Source organism: Corapipo altera, unplaced genomic scaffold, assembly GCF_003945725.1.
Source record: "Corapipo altera isolate COAL_440 unplaced genomic scaffold, ASM394572v1 108, whole genome shotgun sequence".
Taxonomy (NCBI): Eukaryota; Metazoa; Chordata; class Aves; order Passeriformes; family Pipridae; genus Corapipo; species Corapipo altera.
The window spans coordinates 538,328-565,394 of NW_020885028.1; the positions used below are offsets into that span (position 1 = coordinate 538,328).

The window sequence follows — 27,067 nt, forward strand, 5'->3', positions numbered from 1 at the left end:
AACCTTAAACATCCCATGCAGGTGGTGGGGAGATGAGAAACTTCATGGTTAGAAGAACTGGAAGAACTCATGTTTGGATTGTTCTTAGATGAGGAATTTTGACTGTCCACAACTCGGTAAGTCAGGGATCTTAATGAACACTTTTATAGAAGGGTACAATTGGGAACTGAAGTGTTGGAGCCAGACAATCAGAGATTAAACAGCTTTGCCTACAACAGGTTTATTATCCACTCTTCAAGGCCAACTGCTGATTGTGGGAGCCCAACATGGCCACTGGTTTGTGATCGAAGGGTGGGTCACTTACGCTTCCTTGTAGAACAGCATAAATCCCAGGAGATCACGGAAATCAGGAGGCCAATACGGCTCCCACTTTAACAGGATCTTGTCGTGAGAAGTCCTGATGTAAGAAAATTTCAGCAATTCATTTTCACCTGAGACAAATGAGAAGCGACAATGCATTTATTAATGCTAAAGAATAAGGGTTTCAATTTCTATTATCTGAGAAGTGTAAGCTAAAGATGAGAATGTTGGCACTGAGAAGAGCTGCTTATCTTACTTCAATGCTATTCTTACCTTAAGTCAGGGTTGGAATAGATGCCCTACTAAGACTCCTGCCAGCTTAAATTTTGCAATGATTTTATGAAAATGTAGAAGAGTTGAACTAAATTCTAAAAAGTGGGAAATCTAAAAGCAACATATTTTACAATTTATCATGATCTACACAAATGAACCCAGCAATGGGGTGTGCACAAAAATGAAGCACATGATTTCCCAGCCTTGCCCAGGAGTAGTTTGGTCCCTTTGTAAACAGGAGGGTGTTTGCAGGAGGTTTGTCCCAGAAGCCCAAGAAGTGGCTCTGACTGGATTTGCTATTCCTGCAGTAGCTGCAAAGGGAGGAAGAACACTCATTTCACTGGCACCACATCCAGAACAAACAAAGGCTTTCTTTTTTTTCTCTAGTTTTTTCAGTAAACAGGATGCTGCCAATATGAAAACTAAACTTGAAATGTAAAAGCAAACAAAAAGCCAAACACTCTGGCAAGCTGTGGTTTGAGGTGGGGGTGGCACAGACACCGGCTCAGCAGAGGAGGGGCAAAGTTGGCAAAGAGGAATACAACTGTCTCCTCCAGCTGCCTTCAAACCAAACACCAGCCCAGGAGCTGCCACATGGCAGAGCTGGGTCTGAACTCCAAACCCAGGTTCATCCCCAATGCGGGAAGAGCTTTTCAGTGTCTCATGGGAGGAGATGAACTTTACAGACAGCTAATTCCTCGTAATCCTTCCCTCTGCCCAGGCTGCAGCTCTGCTGCCCCTGAGGATAGGGCTCTGTGTATGTTTTTCACTGGTACTGCCAGTTTTTAGGTCATAGCCATTGTGTTCCCTTCTCCCACTGTGCATGCATGGCTGCATGTGTTGATATGTGGAAAACCAGACCAGCAAACTGAGTCAGCTGAAAGATCTTCACTTTTTAAGTCTATTCACAAACAGCTACATCAGGGTAACAAGGGCAGAACTGAGGGATCACAGAATCATGGAATGGTTTGGGTTGGAAGGGACCTTTAGCAGTGTTGTCCCCAAAAGCAGAGGGACAGAGCATCCACAGGATGATCCAAACTGCACTGCAGGGTATGCAGGGTGTGGGCAAGGATCTGAAATCACAGTTTAATTAATGTTGGGCTTTTTGCTGGCAATACCTGCATAAGCATCTCATGTCAACCTGTGTGTGCTCCTGTTCGTATGTGCAGGCAAGTAAAGAATCAGAGCAGAGATATCACCAGCTAAGAACAAAGCTGGGTATTTTCTATCCCCACAGTCTGGTTCACCACACAGCCCTGTAAGTGTCTTACTGGCACAAACAGGGAAAGGAGATTGTGTGCCACAGAAAGGGAACAAACAGCAGGGTTGGGGGGGGCAGAAGGGGTGCATTTATGGCAGCACTGCTGCCAAAAAAACTATCTTCAAAACTACATCTTCAGGAGCACAACTTCAGTGCCTTAACCATGCTGACACAGGCACTGCCTTATCATTGTTCCTGAAGAAAGCCATTAGCTTAAAAACCTCCGAGAAGCACAGCAAAAACTGTTGGAAAATTTCCCTGCCTGTTGTCATGGCAATTTCCTCACGTGGCTCTAGGGATGGGTGGAAATCCTCTTTCTCCTGTGTTTATTCTGTGTGCCCAAAGTCACCTCATGACATGGGAAAAGGAGGTTATGACTATTAATCGGGTACGAAGTCCCAGCCCGGACCAAGGTTATGTTGTGCTAAACTCTTCAAAAATAATACTCTCAGCCCCAAAAACTTCCCAGCAGAGCCCACGGAGAGCAAACTTTGGGGACCAAAGCTGGCAAGGCAGGCACCTTCCGGAGGGAGAACTGTGAGGACTTTTCCTCATGGCATAGGACTTTACTCAAGTGGCAAGTCTGGTGCTTTACCAAAAGTACAAGGACAGTCCCTGGACAAACATTACGGGCCAGGCTGAGGGAAATAGGAGTGTGAGGATGGTACTGAGGCAAGTCTTGCTGCATTCTGAGACTCTTACATGAGGCTTGATCCCCGTTGGTCTTCAGGGCTATGTCGTTCCTCTCCTGACGCCCCTTAGTCCCAGAGATCTCTTCCATCTTGTGGATTTCTGACAAGCACAGTTTGGGGTTATAGTGGAAGAAGAGTTTGCCTCGCGCAATAGTGAGGTTGTGTTTACTCCAGTCCCAGAGCTGGCGGAGGTTCTGGTTGTCCAAGGCATAAAATGAATAATTGCTGAAAGAAGAAGAATGAAAACATGGGTTGGGAGGGGATCCACTGAAAACTCCTTTTTCCTCGTGCACTAACCCAGACACCAAAGAAAAGTGAATGCAAACTGTCTCCCCTGGTAGGGCACAATCCGTGGGCAGAGGAATGTTTAAAAATAACTTATGAATTGTTTCCAAATACAAATCGTTCTGATAGCACTGGCACTCCTTGCATTTCAAAGCATTCAAATACAGTGTCTTTTGAGGGAACTCACCCAGCTTCAAGTGTTTCTCCTCTAATCAGATGGAGCTTCCGAAAAAAAGAAAGAGAAACCAAGGCATAAGAGCGGCGAATTTTGAGGTAACCTGAGATTTCTTCTATCAAGCCAAGATTTGCTTCCAGTTCAGCTGCTATGTTATCTATGGAGAGGAAAACACTGGGATTAGTTCTCTGATATCACTAAGAAGAAACATCGATATCAGAGCCCAAATACATTAAACAGAACTGGTTTATGTTAATTCATGAGACCTTAAAAAATTCAATTAACACAAAAACCCAAATAACCAATAACCTCAAGAGCCTTTGCTTAGTGGTTATTTTTCTGAATCCCTCTAAGATTCAGGGTGGTCAAAGCAAAAGAAAATCCCAGAACAGACTGAGTTGGAAGAGACCCACAAGATCATCCAGTCCAACTCCTGGTCATGCACAGGACACCCCAAGAGGCACACACTGTGCCTGAGAGGATCATCCAAACACCTGATGAGCTCTGGCACCCTTGGTGCTGCAACCACTGCTCTGGGGAGCCTGTTCAGTGCCCCACCACACTCTGGGGGAAGAACCTCAAACTCCCCTGACACAACTTCAGGCCATTCCCTTGGGTGCTGTCACTGGTCACCAGAAAAGCCCCAGCTCAGGGCTGGTGTCACATTCCCTGCCCCGCCATCCCGTGCTGCCTACTCCTCACTCACGGAGCACTTACTTCCTCCCCGGATATTTATAACCAGGCTGCCATTGACAACTGTGCAGCCCCGGAGCTCCTGCGCGGATGTCACCGAGTCGATCGTCTTCTCCTTCCCAAAGTCACAGACCTTGGGACAGGGCCCCGCACAGGGCGTGCAGTGCAGGCTAGAAAACAAGACAGTTGGGATACAGGGATGATGCTTAACATGGAATGTCACCTGGGGCATCCCCAGCAATTCCCAAAAGCACTGGTGTCCTGGCAATACATCATGGGATTCACTAGACCAGGTTGCTCCAAGCCCTGTCCAACCTGGCCCTGAAAATAATTCTTTAAATTGTCATTTCCACATTTCAAACATAAATCAGTCCCTCTCTTCCTACATAACAGAAACCAGAACAAAGTGATTTTTGTTATTCTGAAGAGTCCATTCACCACGATGCTGCTCAGTGCTCTACATACCAAGGGTTTCAAGACCAACAAACCCAGTCTTCATCCCAAGATCGTTAACCAAACATGTAATTGATGAGTTGGCCCTTCATCTAGGAATCCTCTGATTGAAGACTGCACATAAAGCTGCTTTAAAAAAGGCAAGTATGTGCTTTGTGCTCTGGGGAAATACTGCGAGCTCATCGCTTGCCCTGGTCGCGACACCACAAAAATGTGTTCCCAACTAGTTCAGAGAAAGAAATGCTCTAGGAAAAGCAGGAAACAGAGCTGTGAGGTCCCACTGGCAGCAGCCTGGAACAGCAAGGGAGAGGCCATGGTGCTGTTATACAACCAGTAGAGCTACTTTAGGGCTGCTTATTCATTCTTCTGAAAAGCAAAACAGGAAATGGCATAAAAAGTCCTGTTAGAGTGAATTCTCTGAAATTTATTATGGCAGGAGCAAATACATGCGATCACAAAGCTACCAATACTCATAGGAAATCTGACTCATCACAATATATAATGGTATTATGGGACAAACAACAAAGTTTTCAGTGATAAACAGCTCAGCAACATAAATTATTTAATTCCTTTGTCGAAAACCCCTGGGAATAGACAGAATGGCTGTCTATTTTCCTTGTTACATTGTGCATTTATGTCTGGCACAGCTTGAACCTGCTCAGTGAAAGTAATTACAGGGATGAGGGACAGATATTCTGAGAACAATCCACTCAAAGGACGCTGCACTCTTTTGATTAGCCATGACCTCTCCCTGTTGTGCTTTCCAGTCACAACCTCTCCCTGTTGTGTTTTCCAGCCCAGCTTTCTGGCCTGAGGCTGCTCTAGAGGGGAGGAAAACAGGGCTGCTAAAGCCTCTCCACTGCCCATCTCCCTCCTCCCACTCTACTACAGAAAGACTGTTCCAATTTGAGGATGCTCTTCTTCCTTGTCCTCTCTCTCAATCTGCCTTTTTGCACCTTTTCCAAACTAGAGAGGAAACAAGGGAGGCCAAGGGAAGAATAAACTCCTAGCACATGGTAGGTTAGAGCTGTCTGCTTTTAATGGATTGAATTAGCAAGGTATTAGTTTGTAAACCATATTAAAGTAGACCAACCAGGTGATTGTTACAGACGCTCCAAAGCCGGAAACTTTTCTTGGTGTTCACAGAGAACACAAACCCCATGTCCAAGCGAGATGAAAGCACAGCCCCAGCATGGATTCTTTACCTGCAGACTATGTACTTACTTGCTGGAATTCATGATGTACCCCGAGGGGCACTCGTGGACACACTCATTGTTGTGGATGACATGACACCCCGACTCCCTGGCGTTCTTACACTTGTTGTGCAGCTCCTGGCAGAAGCTGAAGGTCACACAGCGCCAGCCCTCGAAGCGGTAGTACCCAGGGGGGCAGCTGTCCACACACTTCCCTTCCAGGTAGAAGTTGCGACAGGCCACGCACTTCTCGGGGTCGCTGGGCTCCGTGCAGTCCCCGAGGCACTCGCTGTGACAGCACTGCCCATCTGAGGTGCAGCCCTGGGACTTGCAGGCAGCTGGACAAACTGGGGAGAGAAAACATCAGAGGCAGGTGAGAGTCGCAGAACAACCCAGTGATGTTGTGACCCTGAGAGCTCACAAGTTGTGGTACTTGGTCCTGCTTGCTTTGGCATCTTCCCTTTCAAAGAGGCAACCACAAAGCCTCATCTCCGCTTTTCAGTGAAAATTCCACAGTTTAATAATGTCTTTGAAGAGTGTTATCATTCATCCTCACAACTCATTAATGCTCATCTTCAAAAACAGAAAAGTGACTTTCCTTTTCCTCAGTTCAGCGCTATGAGGCTCCAGGAGAGCTTTGGTGACTCCAATACTATTTCCGAAGCTCAGGAGTGATCAGACTCTACAGTAAGAGCTGTAGAGTCCCAACCTGGGACAGCCAGTTTCAGTCAGAAAGTTCTTGCTTCTTAGTTTAAGAATTTTAAGTTTCCCATAGTAATGCTGTGAATAACACGTGTCCAACAATCCTTTTAACACAACCCTTCAGCTTTATCAGGAATTTTTTCCCATCTCTCTCTTATCCTGTCACCAGTTTTCCGGAGGAATCCTACTGCCGTGAACCAACACAAGCTCTTCGGTGACTCTCTCAACAGCTCCATAAAGAAGAACACCCATGAGTGTTATTGTTTGAGATTTTTACGGTTTACTTTTTAATTACCAATTAATTAGTGCCCCACGATACCTTTAACGAGCGGTTTGGGCTTTGAAACCAGTGGCACAGCCCAGAGCAAACACTACGAGTAACACGGTGAGGAGCAGCTGAGCAAACCCGGGGAAGCTCCCGAGGGAAGGTCAGTCCTGCCCCTCAGCACCTCCACGCTCAGTCTTAGTGTTTCAAACAAGGCTGAACCGATTAAATCTAACTGCTTAATCCAGAACACACCACAGAACTTCACATCAGGAAGGACAGAACAAAGCTGCAATCAGCACTCTGAGAGCAAGAACCAACACCAAGCCCGACTTTGACACAGCAAAAGGAAGGGCTTTACGTGGGGGATGTGGGCCTGGATTTATCCCCGTGGTCTTTAGGATACAGTTGTGAATTGCCAAGGCACAGATCAAGACACCACCTTGTTCTCACTAAACCAGAGGGTTCTGTCTGAAGGCGCAGCTGAACAGCTCCTGATGTCCTGCCTCAGTGAAGGGATACAGAGATAAGTCCTGAATTAACACCATCTGCCTCAAGATTCCCCAGGCTTTGTGTCCAATACTCAGTGTCAGAGCAGAAAGGGCTCCATTTGGGGAGGCCCCAGCCACCCTAGTGTTCAGGGGTGAAGTGTTATCTTTAATTTCTGGTTAACACATGTGAGCAGAGCAGTCATGGAACGTGGTGCAGTTTCATTCAGCCACAGAAGCAGCATGTGGGATCCCCAGTATGTGCTGCCCGTGTTTGGAGGATCCAATCCCCAGCTGTGGTTAGGAAGAAAATCCCCCTCCACCCCACGTTAAGGGATTGCAGAATTAAGTGCGGTAAAGCTGTTAATGCCATTCTCGGAATAAGCAGCAGTAGATGAGGTAGTAAAGATGAGCAACCACTAGTTTGTTCCAGCCTGAGGAAACATGAAATGGACAAAGTTGAAATTCTATCTCAAGGATAATTTAATCTCAAATATCTTACTGCTTCCATGTCAGTCACTCACTGCAGGTGTGCATCCCTCACAATTCATCCATTAACAAGAAATACAGGAGCGTGTTTCAAATTAATTTTCTTTCATGCTGACCAACTTTTTGCCCTTTTCTAGCAACGTTTTGTGAACCTGTCACAACTGATTGAAATGCAACAGCCAAATAGCAGCAACTTGCAGATGACACCTTGTATTAGACTTAATATAAAATGAGAAGCTTGTTTTAAATAGTTATACATAGTCTTTTTAAATGTTTACACATGGATGTTTTAAATGGTTATACATTCCTTACCAGGTCATAGATGAGCACTGTCTAGCAACAGTTTATTTGTAATACTGGCAACAGAAAATTCCAGAATTTAGTCCAAAACATTATCAAACTTACTAATTCCAGTCTAAACTAAGGTTTATGGGTGGGGGAAAAGTCTGGGCTGTTTCTCCCACACCTCCCCTGACACAGAGATGTCCTGCAAGGACTCCTACACTGTCTGGTACCTCCCTGGAGCGGGAACAGCATCCAGCTGGGAAGCAAACCGGGAAATGCAGGCAGGAATGGTTTGTGGGAGCTGGAGAGCGAGTGCTAGCAGTACAAGTCCCAGTGTTCCTGCAGAAGGATATTTTCCTGGGTTTTCAGAACTACAAAGTTTAAACTATTCAAAAGACAGCCCTTGTTTCCCAAGGAGTCAGCGGAACAGACGGGGAACCGGGAAAAGCTGGCCCTCATGTAAAGCTCCCGGTGACACATGGCACCTACTTAACATTCTGCCACACAATATTTTTTATTTAATTTGTTATGGAAACTAATCTTCAAAGCCCTGTGCTTATTTACACATTTTGAACTCAGCTGCAAATATTCACAAGGTAGAAACTGCTTCAAGTCTCCACTCTAAAGGTTCTTAGAAGGTACAATTGAACTATTTTTAAACCGTTCTTAACGTTTCTCTTTTTCCTGTTCCACAAGCTTTTGATGCCTCAACGACAGCTCAAAGAAAGCAAAGCACCCAAGGCAACAGCTTTTTTTCCATTAAGCACTCAAGACTGGAAATTGTCAATCGCTATTTTGTGCAATCCTCATTACCCAAGATCCTGAACAGATGTCGGTGTGACATTATCAAAGTCTGCATGTCAGGGAGCATCTGAAGTCATGTAAAACCTCTCCAGAGTATCTTCACTATGGCTTTTTATAACTAATACTACAGGTTTTGTGACTCAGAGGGGTCAGATGGCGGGTTTTGTTTGGGTTTTTTGCTGCCATGTTGTGCTTTCACTGCAGGACTACACTGAATAGGTTTGTGCTGACCAAGTGCACCCCAATTACCCCTTTGCCACTTAGGTCTGCAGACTCCAATAATTGTCTTTAGCCCATGTAAATTTGCCTCTTTGCAAAAAGACTGGCTCCTCAGAGCAGTGGTCACAGCCCCAAGGCTGCCAGAGCTCAAGGAGTGTTTGGACAACACTCTCAGGCACAGGGTGGGATTGTTGGGGTGTCCTGGGCAGGGCCAGGAGTTGGACTCGATGATTCTTGTGGGTCCCTTCTAACTCTGCATACTCTGTGATTCTCAGATGGCACTTTTAGAAGCTGTGGCATGACGTGGTACAATGTGAGGAGGCTCAGATGTGGCACCCACACCCCCCCAGCCTCTGGTTAATGCTCTGGGAGACTTTCAGGCAACACAGTGCCCTGCTCTCAGTATGACAAAAAATTAACTCTCTTCATTCCTCATAGAAAGTCAAAAGGGAACTTCATAAATCCCTGTGAGAGACAAGGGAACAGCTACTACAGGGAAGGGGCAGAAGCCACCACACTAAACCACAAAAGCTGCTGCAGGAACAAGGGCTTCAGCACCAGCATCAGAGCAAAGCTCAGCAGAACAGCCATGACACCTCGGTAGCAGATCTGGAAGAACTGGACATTTAAAATCCCTGTCCCAAAGCTGACAAAGCAGCCTGATTCCTAAATAACCTGCCCTGGATGGGGGAGAAACAGAGACGACACAAGATGTTCAAACCTGTTGTTCCATGGGTGAATAAATATTTAACTCTCTGCTAACGTGGCTCCCAAGACTGAGGAAACAATGCATTTTCCAAACCTTTCTGATTAGGGATTCAGACAGACGTTTCTTCATGGTGCTGAGGCCCAGCTGGGGGGAACAGAAGGCAGCAGAGTCAGCGTAAAGGAATTTCTACCTCTGTGGATTGCTCCCGTGTTTCACCACTTCCCTGTGCTCCAGGTGGAAACAAAACACACTGATACTGTAAACATATTCCTGAGCCAACACAGGTAACCAGGAGATCCATATTTAACAGGCAAGTCAATTAAGCATTAAGCTGTTCAGCTAATGAACAGTTTGTCTGAATACTGAAGTAAGATTAAAAACATTTGTGTTAGGTCTTTGCTACCAAAACAGTGAATTGTCCGAAAAAGAGGGAAAAAAGATCACTCAGGCTGAGTTTTGCTGTTCCTTTTGGGATTCTCTGCCTTTGGGTGGGTTTAAATAGAATCACGGGAGAATCACAAAATATTCTGAGTTGGGAGGGACCCACAAGTATCATCAAGTCCAAAATAGCAGTGTCCTGGGTGAGTTGAACCGGTATTCACAAGGATGGTGGTTTGGGTGTGATGAGAAGATGACAGTTCATTAAGGATAAATTGTAAACCACATGCATGAAAGCCAAGATGCTTCACATGTGCTGCCCAGGGACAGAGGTTCTCACATGATTTTGGGAACGATTTGTTATGGATTGACCTGATCTTTCTACGATGCAATAACAAGTCCAGCAACAAGGAGCAAACCCTCTTCACACTGTCTGTTCCGAGTTATACAAGCTGTATTTTGATTACAGACAAGGCAATTAGGAGGCTCCGGATCCAACAAAGTCCAGGACAGAAAACAACTGTGGCAGGAGAACCGCCCTCAACCTCAGCCAATGCATTTGCTGCCTGCACAGGGAGGCATCCAACCGCCTGCTATCTGCACAAGGCAAACACATCTTAACCCTGCCAGCTCCCAAACGAGCCCTCACCTCCCACCACGGGCACAAAACTCATCAGCCTAATGCAATTTAATGCAATTTAAGGGCTACCATGGGTTTTGATGCCCGGCGAGCATTTAATTCACATGGTGTATTTATAACCAGGAGGAGGAAGGGAGGAGCGAGCCAGCACGAACCCCGCTTTGCCACAGCTTAAAATGCCTTGTTTGGCTGCCACACATATGGGCCGGTGCCAGAGCTGGGCTTAGGGTAACGCTGGATGACGTGCACATGCGTAGGATCCAAAGCCAGAGTCCCACAGAAACAGGATCACAGAGCTCTACACGTCCCCATGGCTTTTTCCTCTTACTGTAAATGGCTGCGATATCTGACATATAAATTTATCCATGAGCAGCCCTGCACACACACACACACACACACACACAGAGGATCCTACTCGAGTTACTCTCGAAGAGGGAAGTGTAATTTATTTTCCTAACAGTGTCATGGCGATAATGAGCTCCACGGTAATGGGTTCTTGTGGTTCTAAACAAAACCAAAGCCAACAAGGGAAAAAAAAAAAAAAAAAAAGGAAATGCAAGGACTAATCACCCCCGGCAGTAACTCCTGGGAGTGTGTTGCAAGCATGTGATCTTAATTTAGTACTACAGAGCTTGGGCTTGTTTCCTGAGCTGCTGCAAGTGCTGAGTGGCATCGCTGCTATGGAAATCCATATGGATCTTACCTCCTTATAAAATGTATTAAACCCTGTTGTACATGCATAGTGTTTTTTAATTGATCGCTTTTCCTCAAGATTAACTCATACTCTTCCTGTCAAGACTCCAAATTCACAATGTCATTGAGTCCCATTTGTTACAGGGTTCTAGAAAAATAATTTTTACCCCTAAACCAATTTTTAATTTTTTTTACCCATGATCCTCTATTTCCTTATGAGTATTTATTTGATCTGAACACATCAAGACAACACTTAATCCCAGTGCATTAATGTGCCAAAAGGCTGAAAAGAGCTATTAAATTAAACAAAACTGTGTCCGATGAAGACTGGGTGTAAATCTAAAACCCATAGCAGAGAGTGTGGACAGAGGGTTGCTGCCAACCCCACTGGATGGTGGATTATTCCTTCAATTATTATTTTATGTCACCAAGACCAGAGAGGCAGAAACCTAAACCCCAAACCCACCAGCAGCAGTTCTGGGCTTTCCTGGACACACTGCTCCCAGGACACCACAACGGCATTAATGTGTCTGGGAGAAATAGGGTTGGAAAGGTCCAGTGGCCTGTAAAAAGCATAAGGACTTTTGATCACCTCAGTGACCAACAACAGCAGCTCTCCCAGCCCTTCCTGAATCTACAAAATAAATGCAGAAACTAGAACAGAACAAAAAATAAGAAGTTAACACGCTGCTCCCAAAATCCTGCTGGCAATGCCCAGATCAAGTAAAATTCAGGAAATATCACAAGATGCTCAAGTGAATTCGATGTCACTTATTCCCAGAGCTCAGCTGCTCTAACAACATTCATCCCTCCCTTTCTCCCAACACCAAAGACAACGAAGGAACAAACCCTCCCAAAAGCCATCAGCCCAGACACTGTCACCCACCCACACGCAGGGCTGCAGTTCTCAGCACCAACTCGGGAAGGAGCAAGTGCCAAATAAATCCAAGATTTTACAATCAGCACTAAAGTAAAGTGTTATTTATAAAATATTACAGTACATAATGCCATGACCCCACTGAACTGTGAGTTGGGAACGTTAGGAGGTCCCTATTTACACAGGAACAGATAAAATTAACTGCAGGTGCCTCCCTTCCCATGGACAGTGACTTCCAAAAACAACACACTTTCTACAACGTAAAGGAAACTCTTCCCATTGACATTTCTCAGGACAACATTACAACTCTTATCAGTGAGGATAAGAAAAAAATTGTTTCTCCTCCCAACCCTTTCACAAATTACGTGCTCGAGTGGAGCTACACAGAACCTCTCCAATATTCCAAACCGGAGCCGGTGTTCCCAGCCAGGAACAGCCACTACAGCTAAAGCCAGTGGGGATGCTGATACTGTTGTGTGGACCTGTGAGGATCAGCAAACGTGAGTTCAGACAAGATAAAAGGGTTTGGAGCTCTGTGCCACCTTGTCCAGGCACGATAGTGGAGGACTTGGAGGTCTGTGGAAGTTGTTGAATGGAGATAGGGGGAAAGGTTGAGTTGGGCTGTTTACAGAGGAAAGGGGTGGATAACAGGAGATCTCTCCAGAAGCACAGTCCCTCCATGCCAACCTTCTGCTGTTTAGACTGTGGAGTAATTTATTATCATCTGTACTACACCTGCTGGTGGGCATTTCTCTGGAAATACGTATTTACTCCTATGGGAATTGTGCCAGGGAACATGGAAAACATGCCACGAGGAGCTCACATAAACATGCACACATAGGTATTCACGCCCATACTTTTATTTATATAATATATAAAATATGTTTATATCTAAGTCATCTCAATATGATGAAGCCCGGAGGAAGCCACTAATGGCAATGGATCCATGATGCCTTTGGTCACTTGTTCCTCATCTTCTTAGGAAGTGACAACCTTTGCAAATGAGCTTCTCCAGCTCCACACCAAGTGCACAATGTACTCAGTCCCTGTGCCCAGGTGTACAAAGCCCTGTGTAAACTCGGATCTAATGGCTGGACTTAGCCCAACTATTGTCTCTTATTTTTAGGGATGGGACTTAGGCTACAACCCTCAGCAATGCAAGTCCCTCAGCTTCTTCCACTGAACCTGCAGGACAGGCTGTCATTTAATGGATTTTCTAGACCCTTCTGTTTCTCTCCCTTGAAGGTTTTCACTCCTGCTGTCCTCTGTCACCCCAACAATTTACGCAGGTAACTGGATGTCTCCCACTTGAGTATCCCTAACATTGCCCAGTCAGAACAAAGATCCAAGAAACATCTTCCTTTCCTGTGTTTTATGCAGTGCTCATGGTGCTTACACCATGGCTGCAAGTCCCTCATGAGGTGAACTTACAGAGCAAAGTATCTTGAGTTGAAAAAAATAGAACTCATAAAGAAATTAAAAGTCAAGACTAGGTCTGTTTTCATTCTCATGGCACCTTTCAATCAAGCTGATTCCCCAAGCAGGTACAAACAACTTGCACAAATCAGGCTAAAGCTGTTGGCCATCAAGCTCAAACTACCAAAACATGGAGTTTGATTTGAAAACACAGCAGAACTGTTAAAGGAGGGACAAGTGTCACAAAGTGCACACCAGGATAGCAACAAGAAGTTGTAAATACTTTACCCAGAGTCCACAACAGTGCTGTTGTGCTGTTCCCTGGCAAGCAGATCAAGCCTGCTCCTTGTACTTTGTGTTCAAAATTACATGGGAGCTTAGCACAGTTAAGGGATCAGGAATAAGCACCCACTTTCTACTTGCTGGCTTGTTTTTATTTAATATGTAAACCCCCAAAATTGACATCACATCTTCAGGCAAAACTTGGAGCCCACAGACAGTTATCTCTGTGGATAATACCCTGTGCAAATCGATACTAACTCCAGGCTTTGGTGCTGTCAGTGCTTTGATGGCTTATAATTGAAGCAGATTAAGAAGCCACCACTCCAATTCCTGTCCCTCAGGTACCCAAGGACTGCAAGGCCAGAAGCTTCTGAGCCCCAGCCCCTCCCTGATTTGCAAAAGAGCCACTAAATGAAATCTGTCTCCCTACAAAAAGGAGTAGAAATGCTCAGAGCGCCTCTGGGGAACATGGGGGTTTTTAAGGAGGAGTTCATTTTAAAGTAGTTTGTACCTCAGCCAACTCATATTGTACTTGATTCTCTGCAACAGAAAAGACTACTTGTAATTTAGACCAAGACCAGAATATTTAACGTTAATTTGGAGCATTTTCCTGTAAAGCTTTGATCATAATTTTACTCCCAGTAATGAGGTTGTTTTCCTGTTGTTATGGTTTGTTAAATTTCAATCCTTATAACAACCTGAGGATTTGGTGTTATCATTCAATGGTTCATGCCACCTGGGAGCCTCATGAAAGCTTCACGTTAATATTTAACTATATATTACTCTCCAATGTACAGCACCTTGCAAACATCCCTATTCACTTTTAATTGAATATAAAGTCTCTATTTTGAATACAGATCTCCTCTCTGAACCAGCAGGATGTGAACCACCTCTCCCAAATCAGTGCTGGGGGCAAGTGTCTCATCTCACCAATTTATTTCTTAGTAATGGGCAGCAGGGACTGACCAGAATAAGGAGTCAGCAGGTCGGTGCTTAGTGAGATAAGGTGCTGCATCAGGACAAGATGTGAAAGAGAAGGACGGGGAAGATGTGTTTTCACACTAAGGGAACAGCTGGAGCTGTGTCAGGGCAGTTTGGGAGGGGTATCAGGAAAAGGTTCTTCCCCCACAGGGTGCTGGGGCACTGCCCAGGCTCCCCAGGGCAGTGGGCACGGCCCCAAGGCTGTCAGAGCTCAAGGAGTGTTTGGACAACGCTCTGAGGGACAGGGTGAGATTGTTGGGGTGCCTGTGCAGGGCCAGGAGTTGGACTGACGATCCTTGTGGGTCTCTTCAAACTCAGGATATTCTGTATTCTCTGATTCTAGGAGCTGGTACCTGAGAAACAGAGACAAGTAGACACCCACAGAGGGGCTTTAACATATGGTCGTGGTTTAAGACCAAGGTCCATCTGATTTTTCCAAACACAGGTCTAAGACAAGTTATTACTTTTACCTACAAACCCCATCCTGAAAATGAGGAGTGATAGGATTAAGGCACAAGGCGAAATGTCTAACCTTTGCTTTCTGCAGAGATAAGGGAGGGACAAGATTCCTTTCCTCAAGGCCACAGGGAAGGATGTTGTAGTAAATAAGCCATGAAAGAACGAAAGCTAAGCTGACACAGGCAGCTGTGTGGGGCCGAGGAAGATGGAATTTTAGATATGTTATTGTAAATGTAATCCAGACACACAAAATAACAAATCTACACCAAAAAGCACACAGAGTTCACAGCAAATAGGAAAATGGAGCTGTCCGTAACTGAGAAAGGTAATGAAATGGGCGGAAGTATAAGATTAACCACAAGGAGATTACGCTGATAACTAATGATCTACACAGAAACGTCAGGTAGAGGTTAAGATTTTAATCTGGGCAAATTTCATGGCGCAGTCATGAAGTGTAAACATCGATACTGAAACCGAATTTGTGTTTGTGGGTGATGAGGCTGAAAACAAGCAGAGAGGAAAATGGAACAGGACTTATCCCAGATCCCCCTTCCCACCTCACCTCCCAGAGAGGATGAGGAGAGAGAAAGGTAAAGTATCACCTGAAGGCCAGTCATGCAAAGAAATATCTGGAGGGTGGATTTTCCCGGGAAGCAGAGCTAGCTAGCTCTATCAACCAGATCTTTTTTTCCTTCCTTAAATTACCAGGACGCATAAACCGTTCAGTGCGCAGTCATTTAGCTTGCTGCCCAAATCCACGTTAGCCAGGGAATGGGATCACAATGCCAGTCTCTGTCCCACTGCAGTCACTTCGAGGATAAAGGGCTCTGCTCTGTGCCAAGGAGAGTATGACCACCGGAGACAGCAGTGCATGGATGGCGACTCCAGGGCTCCAGCAGCCTCTCCCAGCAGGCAGAGTCCTTGGAAGAAGCTGCTGGGCAGCTGCCCTCTCCCAGCACAGCCCAGCCTGGCAGGAATCAAATCAGAGCAGTCCTACCCCAAGCGAACAGCCAACACAGTCAGGACTCACCTCAGGGCTAACACACAGATCCTCCAGTTACCAGTTATTTCCCACGTAGATACCTCCAAAAGTCAACACTGTCCAGCATGTCTTCACTCATTTAATAGGTGTTGTGGTTTTCCCTGAACTTACAATAATTTTTTCCAAAACAATATTTGAACTGTAGAAAGGAGAAATCACAGAATATGCTGAGTTGGAAGAGACCCACAAGGATCATCAGTCCAACTCCTGGCCCTGCACAAACAACCCAACAATCCCACCCTGTGCCTGAGAGCATTGTCCAAACTTCTTGAGTATCTCATTACCAGGTACACAAGTATCAAATACACCAATTATTTGCACGCATATAAAATTCTCTCAGCTACTGGGGTTGTTTTGGCCTCCTCAGCTCCTGCCCATTAATCTGTTCACCCTCCCCTTTTCCCAAACCTCTGTGCGTGCTCGCCACAGTTTATTTCGAGGTATAAGAATTTCCTTAGCAGTACTGAAATAGATACTGCTTCCCTGCAGAGCCAAGCAATGTGCAATGTATTTTTATTTACTACTCGCCCTCGTCATCCTCGGCATACCAGCAATGCCCATTTTCAACTAATTCACTGTATAAGAATATGTGGCACCGCACAAACGCTCCACCTCAGCTCTCTCCAGATATCCACATATCCTTTGGCTTACCAGCTTCTCCTTACACACTGACCCTTAGAGTTTTTTGTGACCATGCCACATCCCTTTGCTGCTCTAACCCAAGTGAGAAGTGATAAAAATGACCAAAAGGCACACAAACACAACCCTGAGGAAAACCAAACAGCTGGAGATGAGTAAAAAAACCATTAACTACATTGCACAAGCCACCCTTGGAGGCCATTAATCTGTTTCTCCTTGTAAACTATGCAAGAGAGAGTTGTAATCTGAAGGTATTTCATGCCAAACCAGTTGTGCCATCTCAACAAGGCCAACGACGGGGGAACTGGATCATCCCACGTTACATTAAACTCAGGGGAGATCTGAGTTTCTCAATCCTTCTTCCACAATAGTTAATGGCTCCAACTGTCAATGGTCAGAACTGTGAAAATTCTGCTTTATCTCATCCCACTGCCTTGATGAGCTCTTGAAATAAAACTGACTGTCATTAAGGTCACTTTGTTCAATGACAAGGAAGTGGAGGAGTAGCAGAAGTCTCATTATCTGCCCATGAAGCTGCGCTCAGCTATCGGGAGGAACAGGATCTGCTGACATCACCCGGCCGTGCTGGCGTGTGCCACAGTGCTAGAAACCTTCAGCTTCGGGGATGTTGGGAGTCAGATATGGTCTAATCACCAGTCACCATCAGCATTGTCCACTGCAGAGCAATTAGGACTATTCAGAGCTGCTCTAATTGATGCCACAGCCATGGATCCCTCAGCAGGCAGTTATTGTGGAAACATATGGAAATCACCTGACAATGGACAGAGTCCTCTGGGTGGGGGGAGGGGGTGTGGAAATCACACAAACCAGCTTTATCGAGCAAGAAAAAGAGATGGCACTCTCCTCTACAAGAAACCTGAAGCCATATCAGTTTCTCCAGGGACAAAGAGTCTTTTTCTTAAGCGAGCTTTGGAAGTTTCATGTCTGCCAACACAGGAGTCAATCTGCTACTGGAAGGGAGCCCAAGAAGTTTTGGAGATGCCCCCCAGTCCATCCACCTTGTCTGAGGCCACATCAAACATTTCCCCTAAGACATTGCTGATGGTTGTTTGTCTAAACCCATCTTACAGTTAAATTCTGCCTCGAGGCACTTCCTGCATTCACCAGCTGAAGTTTATTGAAGCCACAGAGAAGGGCCCAGAACCACCCAAGAACAGCTGGCAGTGCCAAGAATAGACTGGTGGTACCAAAGTCCATATCCAGCACTTGATCTGCTGCAGAACACTGAGTACAAAGCAAAACACTTTACAGCTGATTGCTGAGTCCTGCTCAGTCTCCCCCAGCACCAAAGTGAGTGAGTATTTGAACCTGTGCTACTTCAAATCAGGCCTTGGGTGGATGGACATGTTACCACAGTGGAGAGTCATTGGCAAATCTGAGCACTGAGAGACTTAAAGCATGTTTGAAAAACACAATCTGGACTTCTTTTTGTTATCACAGATTAGAGCATGTGGAAAAACAACACGCTCTTCCTTGGTGCTGATCAACAAGAGCCGTCATGCAGCAGCTCCTCCTCTCACCAGCGGAGCCATGCAAAACAAGGGGACATTTTTCTTATCACACCCACCAAATTCACGCACTCAAAGGAGAACATTTTATATTTCCCAGAACAAAAACTGACTCTTGATGCAGATACCAAGTTCGAATAGACTGGTTTTGTGGACTAGAAACTCAGTATCCAAGCGCCAAGAGAGCAGCCAAACACTACACGAATTATTTAAGCAGCCCTGGAGATAAGATTATTAGAGCGTGGAAGAGAAGCCTATGGAAAAAGTAATCTGCACATGGTGTTTCTTTTGCTAATTTAATAATTGTGCAGACACTGATGAGGTGAGAAGTTGTTTCAGATAAAGCACCAGTTTCCGAATAAGTGCTTTTTCCTGAAGTCTTCAGGTAAGACTGTACCATATGCTACACTTCCCCTCTGCCAAAAACACAGATTCCTGGAGCCTAAAATCCATGGAATTGAATGAACAGAGAAACAGTTTATGGAGCTTTAAAGGCTTCACTTCAAGTACAGTTTTAAAACAAAAGCCTTATTCCTTTAAGCCATGTTAAGGCTCCTCTGGGCGAGACTTTCAGACAGTCAGACATCACACTGAGGAGCTCCATTTCCTCTCTGGCTTTTGGGAGCTTTTGAGGGGTACTTAAAGGGAACTCTTGGACTCCTTCATCCTCAGCTGAAGCTGTGTAAACACAGCAGTGTGATCAGCCTGATTTCAGAAAGAAGACATTCAGAAAAGACTGAAGACCAGAAAAAACAACCCTGTTCATTCTATTAAATCATTGTTTTCACTACCCAGAGAATATAATTGGATTGTCTTCACAGAAGAAACAAGGACAACATTTGTCTGATACTCAAATTTTAATGAATCCTTCCACTGCTCATGAAGTATTAAAACTCTTGCAGTGTTGTAACACAACATGGATGTGCTTAATGAAGTTGAAAATAGCAACAGAAAAATGCTTCATTATCCCAGGATGTCTGTGGAATTGCATGTGCCTTATACCTGGGAAACCCAAAACACAGGGATAAATAAAGCTTCCTGCATCATTCCTGAGATTTCCAGTCAAGTGGGCTTCCAGTCAAGCCCACTTTCAAACCCAAGCATCCTTTATGTACTTCTTCAATCATAAAATGCTGCTGATACGACAGAGTCTGTCTGAAGCCTCTGTGTGAGGGATTTCCCAGTGCCCAGGTCAGAGCAATAGCTGGAATTTGATTTTTCCTTGCTGCAGGTTGCTCAGTAAACTCCCAGTTACTGCAGATATTTCAGAACGCACAACTCAGAGCTGATGGCATCTCCCTCACATTATCGGAAGTGACGCTGACAAATTCAGACAGACCAAATAATCCATCCCTGGAACACCCAGTGTCATTTGGACTCTTCTCATCAATGGGGGAAAAAATCAACCAGCAAATGGGCAACCCCATTTTGTGTCATCAGACTGCCACATGAGAATGTCACATCCTAGCACTCAACTCCTTCCTCTCAGCAGGAAAGGTACATCTGTCCCTGCACCTCTGGAACACCTTGGAGAGCCCAATCCTTCCATCCCATGGTTACTTCTCTGTGGCCCCACAGGGATTACACCCTTACACTGCTGTGTGCTGCTAATGTAATTAAACTCCAACAGCTGCAAACCCAGAGAAAGTATCAAAAATTGAGTTGGAAATTGCAGCTACACAACTCCAAGCCGTGCTTGCTCCCTTGCCCTGTGAACCTTCCCTTCCTCACACTCCTACAGTCCAACAGGCTTTGTTCTGATGAATACATTGAGACCAACCTCCTCCCTCCCTGCCCCAGACAATTCACATTTTAAAAACCACTACATGAGGAATTGTGCTCAGGGGTCAGATAAAAGCGAACTGAGAGAAGCATGAGGGACCAGAAACCAGAAACACAGAGTTTACTGCTCAGTCTGAAGGTATTTTCTCTGATCTCTGACAAACTTGCTCCCTAAGTTGCCTTAACTCTGTGTGTTGACTTAAAAATCATCAGTCTTGTGCTGGAACTTGAGCTCAGGCTCAGCTCATCACATCAGAGACCCGAAATTCCAGCATGGCCGCACACCAGCAGCAGTTCTGTGGGAGTCCCAAGTGACCAGCACTAGGATGTGTGCAGCTCCAGAAGCCTCTAAATTGCACAGAAAAAAAAAATGGAGTAGTTCTACAAACAGATTAAAGAAATTCCTCTCTCCCAGCTAAAAAGACCTTGCAAATTTGAGTGTCCATCAGACCAATCTCGCTAAATACCTGTCACCCTCATTAGGACTATGAACAAGGGTCATAATTCCTGACAAGGGTCTTAACTCCTGACAACTCACCTGTCCAGTCCCTGTCAGTCCTTCAGCACCTGCAGTGTGGCAGCTGATGTCTGCAAAAGCTTAAACTGCCTGAATCACAATTCCAGTGGAGTAGTATTTCTTGACACCCTTAAAAAAAAGCACCTCTAACCAGATACACAAGATTAAAATCACTTTTTTTTTTTTCAAGAGTGCACCAAAATGATGACAATGAAAGCACATACACCCTGAGTTCTTTAAAAATAAGTAGAAGAAAATTAACCCCAACATTATTTTAACCAGACTTTCTTTCCAACTCTTCTGTGGGTTTTTCTTCATAACACCATCATCTTCCTCCAACCCCTCAAGGTGCCCAGGAGGCAGCCTCCGTGCAGGGAAATAAGCACAATCTCAAATTAAGGAATTCCCATGGGGGGTACAGAAGCTCCGTGTTAGTCCATGGAATCCTCTTGCCCTGCCCGTGTCACAGAATGACAGAATTCCAGAATATCCTGAGTGAGAAGGGACCCACATGGATCATCGAGTCCAACTCCTGCCATGCACAGACACCCCAACAATCCCACCCTGTCCCTCAGAGCGTTGTCCAAATGCTCCTGGAGCTCTGGCAGCCTTGGGGCCGTGCCCACTGCCCTGGGGAGTCTGGGCAGTGCCCCAGCACCCTGTGGGGGAAGAACCTTTCCCTGAGATCCATCCCAACCCTCCAGCACAGCTCCAGCTGTTCCCTCAGGTCCTATCCCTGGTCACAGAGCAACTGGCCTTCTCAATAGCAATTCTAAACCTATTTTGAAGAAGGAAGAAGGAAATTCCAATGATAAAACTTTCTGGACATGAACAGGTGCCGAGTGTCCCACCCTGTTTTGTCAGTTCATTTAAATCTAGATTTAAAAGGAATCCAGACTCTTCACATGAAACCATTATACCCACTCAGTCAACATTTAAGCACCACATGGAGCCAAAGTTAAATCTCTGTTTGTTTTGCATGTCACAAGCCAAAATAAAGCCATGCTGATGACTCTCCAATGACGTCAGCCCAGTGCCCCTCAGTACCCTCTGCTAAAAAATCAAGATAAAGGCTCTGAAGGCACAGGGCTGTGATCCAGTATCTCCCTGCACACTTATGCAATACCAGAAGAAAACTTGGGACCCAAGCCTGGAATAACTAAAGGTTCATCCCAAGCAGCTCAGCCAGGACCCCCACAACCTTCCCTGACTCAACCTTTTTTCTCTCCCACCCACTGGCCCTAATTAAGCAGCATAAACACCCCAGCAAGTCCATTCACATCCCTCCAATGGGAACTCGCAGACAGTTATAGGATATAATTGGGAAGTCTAATCATTGAACTTGTACCCAGCTATTGTTACAAAGCTGAGAGGAGGGTGAGTGTTGCTTCCTTCAGGACATGGCTGGTTATTCCCCAGCTCTGTAATTAATCAAAAGGTCCTGAAATCCTCAACCTTTCAGTGAGAAACAATCTTTGTGCTGGTCACACCTGGGGGGTTTTGACCTTTTTTGTGTTTTGTTTTGTGTTTTTTGTGTTTTGTTGGTGTTTTTAAACACAAAATTTATTTACAAAGGCAATCCCTGTCAAATCCAATTCCTGACAGAGAAAGATGTTTCAGAAAACTTTGCCAAGTGACATATTTCAGTGAGTCTGCTCACACTCTCTGAATACACTTCTTTGTATGGACCCAACAGTTCACAATCTCTTTACTGCCTTGAACAACAAATATTTCCAGTTCTTTCCTTGCAAAATCAAAGAATATTTTACCATCATTCAGCTTAAATTTATTTTGCTCTATTTGCCTAAATCCGTGAAGGGACATCAGAATTCCATCTGATTTAGAATACTCTAATAATTAACTATAAGTTTTAATATTTAAAATACTGAACAACTGTTCTTGCCCTTATGAAGGAGGGGTGAAGAGAGGAAAACATACAGGACATATAAGCTGGCTAATTCTTTATCCTCACTTACAGCACCAAAGCACCCCGATCATCCAGCAAGATTTGCTGTGAATGAAACATCTCCTCCCTGAGCAAACACCTCACACCACGTGAACCATTTCCTGCTCTCCCATTCAGGCATTAACACACATTAACTGTCGCTCAGAATTATTACTTTATTATTGTTTTTACATTTTCTGACTTCCCACGTCCATGCCTGTGCCCAGACAATGGCATTTTGGTGTCTGCCAAGTGTGCTCGGTCTCCTGTATTTTATCTAACAAGGGGTAGTGCAGGTTCCCCTGTTTAAGCAAATAAGGTGACTTGGAACTGCTCTTGGAGCGGGATAAGTAAGTGTTGTACCTGAAGCACTTGTGGCACAGCACCCTTGGCACTCACAAGGGCCAACATCACCACTGAGGATTGAACAGGGGTTTAAAAACATCTTGAGTAACGTCAGTGCTGAGCCACTGCACGTGAAGCCTTAAACTCCTCTCAGCCTCCTCAAGGGCCCAGACTTAAATAACAAGTGTTTTGGAGAGAGGGTTAAGGGTGAAAGAATTAAAATAGCAACTCAGATCAAACCAGATGAAAACTTTTTCAGTTTTCACTGTATCAGCAGCAAAATACCTCATTCTCCTTTTTAACTCATCAAAAACCTCTTGCCTTGACAAGACCTCTGTACAGAAATTAAGATATCTAAACTATGTGGAGGAATTATCTGTATTTAATGTGTAATAACTGTCAGATGAGTAATTTTTCTATGATGTTATTTTTCCAAAGTTCTAAAGATAAAAAGGATCAGACAGCGTGGTTGGGAATTGTGACAGGAGAAGAAAATCTTCACTCCCAAGTAAAGGTGCAGCAGTGAAGAACCTGAAGAAACATCAGTGTGGTGAGACCACGGGAGCTGCATGTGAGAGGATTTCTCAGTGAGTTGAAACCTTTTTGTATTGAAATCCTACAGTCTTGTGTCACCCCAGGGTAGTGGAGAAAAGCTGCTTCTTCACAAGTTTTGTTTGTTGTTTTTAAAGTAGAATACTCTTAAATAGCCATTTGTATGGAGGGACTGTTTCCACCCCTTTTCCCCCAATTCTGGGCGGTGTCACACCCCCAAGCACCATAAATCTCTTTACTACTCTTAATAAGCTCAAGTGAATTAGTTTAGGGTGTCTCAGTGTTGGTGAACACCCCAACAACCCCAACCAGGGGCCCTCAATGAAGTTGTTCCTTGGCAGGGGTCAGCACAGACACTCTGGTGAGATTATCTGGTGTCAACTTCCATCTGGCTTTTGTCAGGGCTAGCAAAGAGAAAAAAAGCAGCTCTTATCAGATCTCCAAATAAAAGGAGCACTTCCACTACTACTTCATGTAGTAGCAACTGCAAAAATTTCCTTTGTGTTTGAAGCTTTAAAAATATCTTACCCTTGGGTTTGGCTGAGTCTGTTCAGTGCTTCGAGCCCCCTTTCCCATACAAAGGTAATAAAACCAAGCTGACGGTTACAGACATTCCCAGCACATAAAAATTACAGGAAGCTGTTGCTAAGTAATATTTCTACCTAAGTAAACACCACAAAATGTTTCCCACACACACCTCTGAACTTTGTTATTCAAACCTGCCTTGAAGACATTCAGAGTTGTAGAGTTTCTGCTGGCACTGCTCTCTCTGAAAGCCCTCGGTGCTATTTCACAGTAGCTGAAAGACATTTCAGGCTGAGCAATTTTTTCCTCAGTGCTTTCTCATGTTGCTTGTACTTCCTAACCTGTCCCCTATCTGTAACAGAATTTTCCCTGGATAAATCACAGGAAAATTAAAGAGAGATTCAGTTGTGTCCCTTTGTCTCCAGATCTGCTTTCCCAACACCACAGAAAAAAAAAATATCATGGAATATCCTGAGCTGGAAGAGATCCACAAAGATCAGAGTCCAACTCCTGCTTTGCCCCAAAACTCACAGCCCAAAATCTGGACAAACATTATTATCTTCACACAGAATCTTTCTTTAGCAGCTCCTCTACATGTCAGTTATTCCAGGCTGTCATCCCTTCCATCTGCTGTTTTATGTCCCCTTCAATGGGCTCTAATTGTTTCATATACTTTCCACAAATTTAGTATTCTGCCACAACTTCCAAATTGTACTAATTGAGAGACAACTTTTGTTTTTAACACACAAAGCAAGATAATAAATGAAAGAAAGAGTCTGTTGACAGACCTGGAATGGCCCAGACACTTAGTAACTCACATTTCCTGGTAATGAGAAATCCCAAGACCAAGAATAGATTCCTGCAAAGGTTTCGTTCGGGATGAACAGAACTTGAATTTCATCATATCCTCTAAAGAATGAAGCCTGTATTTCATAGAACTATAGAATGAATGGTTTGAATTGGAAGGGACCTTAAAGCCCACCTTGTTCCACCCCTGCCATGGGCAGGGACATCCTCCCCTATCCCAGGTTGCTCCAAGTCCTGTCCAGTCTGGCCTTGGACACTTCCAGGGATGGGGCAGCCACAGCTTCTCTGGGCAACCTGTGCCAGGGCCTCACCACCCCCTGAGTAGGGAATTTCTCCCTGATATCCAGCCTAAATATTTCCTCTTTTAGTTTAAAACTATTCCCCTTTTTCCTATCACTATCTGGCCCTATAAAAAAATATTTCAGACATCCATCCTTATATTCCAGGAATGTGGCCCTTCAGTATCCACCAAGGGACTGTCTGAGATTGCAGATAATTTTCCTGGTAACTTTTATTTGGCCATTCTACTTTTCCTTCCTATTACCTTACTCCACTTCCAGATGACCCAAAATGCAATAAAAGGCTGAACTTGACTTTATAATTACACTGTCAAACCCAGCAAACTGCTCCAAGTTTTGTATGGACAGAGCAGCCTGAATGCAGAGGGAATTGGCAGGAAATCCTATTTCAGAGGGAGTTGTTCCTTCCTCAAGTGGAGTGACAGACATATAGAAAGAAAAAAAAAAGTGGAAAAATGCAAAATATGAAAATCATGTTTGGCAGATCCAGACCGAGGTCTAGGACGTGGCATTTCCAGCATTTTTCTTGTCTGCATTCTTCAGTAAAGACTCTCTCTGCAGGAACGTGCTGCACAGAACCAAAAAGTGTGGTTTTATGGCAGTAAAAGTAAGAACACATGGAATAAAAAACTGTTAAAAATGTGAGTGGAGAGGTACAAAACCCACAGAGCAGGAACAGCACTTGGCTGCCATAAACAGCATCAGGCTAGACCCAAAGTCCAACCAGACTACATATTTCCCTCCCTTCCTACCCAAAATATAACATGAGTTGGCCTTAACTGAACCGACTTGCTTTTCACACCAACACAAGTGACTTAGGGGAAAAAAAAAAGAAAATAAAATCCTGAGGAAGCACATCCCGACGGATCCCAATCCATGGTGAATCCACCTACACACCCCTGCACTCAGACACAGATTCCTCAATATTGAAACTTTTTTTAAAGGGTGCAGCTGCCCACAAATGATTTCAGTTCCTCCCCACTGGTTTCATCCCTAACCTTCACTTCAGTGTCTGGAAGAAGATCCTTTACTTTGTTGTCTCCAACATGTTATCACCAAGTGAAAAAAATTTCCAGGCTGGAATTGTAGCTGCAAGGATGATTCAGAGCCCTGGATGTGTGCCTTGGAGATAATTCTATGCTGTAACTGAAAGTTAGTCTTGGAGTTAACCGGGATCTTTGTGCTGATTAAATAAATACCAAAGAGGCAGGATGGTGGGAGGGATAATGGCGAGAGACCACGGAGAGCCGGCAGGGGAAGGTCAGGGAATGGTGTGGAACAGATGGGGGATAGCCGGGAACACACTTCAACCCCAACCACTGCCATCTCCCTTCCCACACACAAGGCATTTCATGGAATTACAGAATTGTTAACGTAGGAAAAGACCTTTAAGATCATCAACACAGCACCTCCACTAACCCATGTCCCTAAGTGCCACATCCACACATTTTTTGAACACTTCCAAGGATGGTGGCTCCACCGCTGCCCTGGGCAGCCTGGTCCAATGCTTTCCAGTCCTTTCCATGAAAAAATTTTCCCTAAATATCCAACCTAAATCTCCCCTCTGGCAACCCGAGGCCGTTTCCTCTCATCCTGTCACTTGTTACCTGGGAAAAGACCAACGCCCATCTGGCTGCATCCTCCTGGCAGGGAGTTAATTTTCTGTGACATCCTTCAGCCTTCCCACATGTGCTCTCCCAAACTTCTTGCCCACCTAATTTTCTCCAGCAACTCTCCAAGCTTTGCAAGCTGGAAAAGCTGGTCAGTTTGGGACTTGTCTCTGTCAATTGATACACACTCTGTAACATCAAAACCATCAATATTTACATATCCTTTGGGATTTTTCACAGTCCCAGGGCAGCAGTGCTCTCCAGCAGTGCTATGAGTTTAGACAGCAACAACTTCCCATCCTGAGATGCAAACCAAAAAACAGGAAGCAGGAGATTCTACACCAAAACAAACCAGAGGTACAAATAACCTATGTTAAGACACACAAACCCAAACTTCCCTATGAAAATGATACTGAAATTGCTACATTTAGAAGAAGAAGAGAAAAAATAAAAGAGAACG

General features: G+C 44.8%; 1 protein-coding gene across 3 annotated transcripts in view; it reads right to left on the reverse strand.

Annotated features, from left to right (window-relative positions):
• Positions 1-27,067, reverse strand: part of INSR (insulin receptor) — a 58,739-nt gene that overhangs the window by 20,366 nt on the left and 11,306 nt on the right. For all 3 annotated transcript variants that reach the window (XR_003531749.1, XM_027668133.1, XM_027668134.1), the window contains exons 3-7: positions 5,360-5,675; positions 3,707-3,852; positions 3,002-3,146; positions 2,540-2,754; positions 305-431 (exon numbers count right to left, since the gene is read on the reverse strand). Coding sequence is in view for 2 of the 3 variants with exons in the window: in XM_027668133.1 (XP_027523934.1) it covers positions 305-431; positions 2,540-2,754; positions 3,002-3,146; positions 3,707-3,852; positions 5,360-5,675 (949 nt within the window). In the remaining variant the exon portion in view is untranslated. The remainder of the gene's footprint in view (positions 1-304; positions 432-2,539; positions 2,755-3,001; positions 3,147-3,706; positions 3,853-5,359; positions 5,676-27,067) is intronic.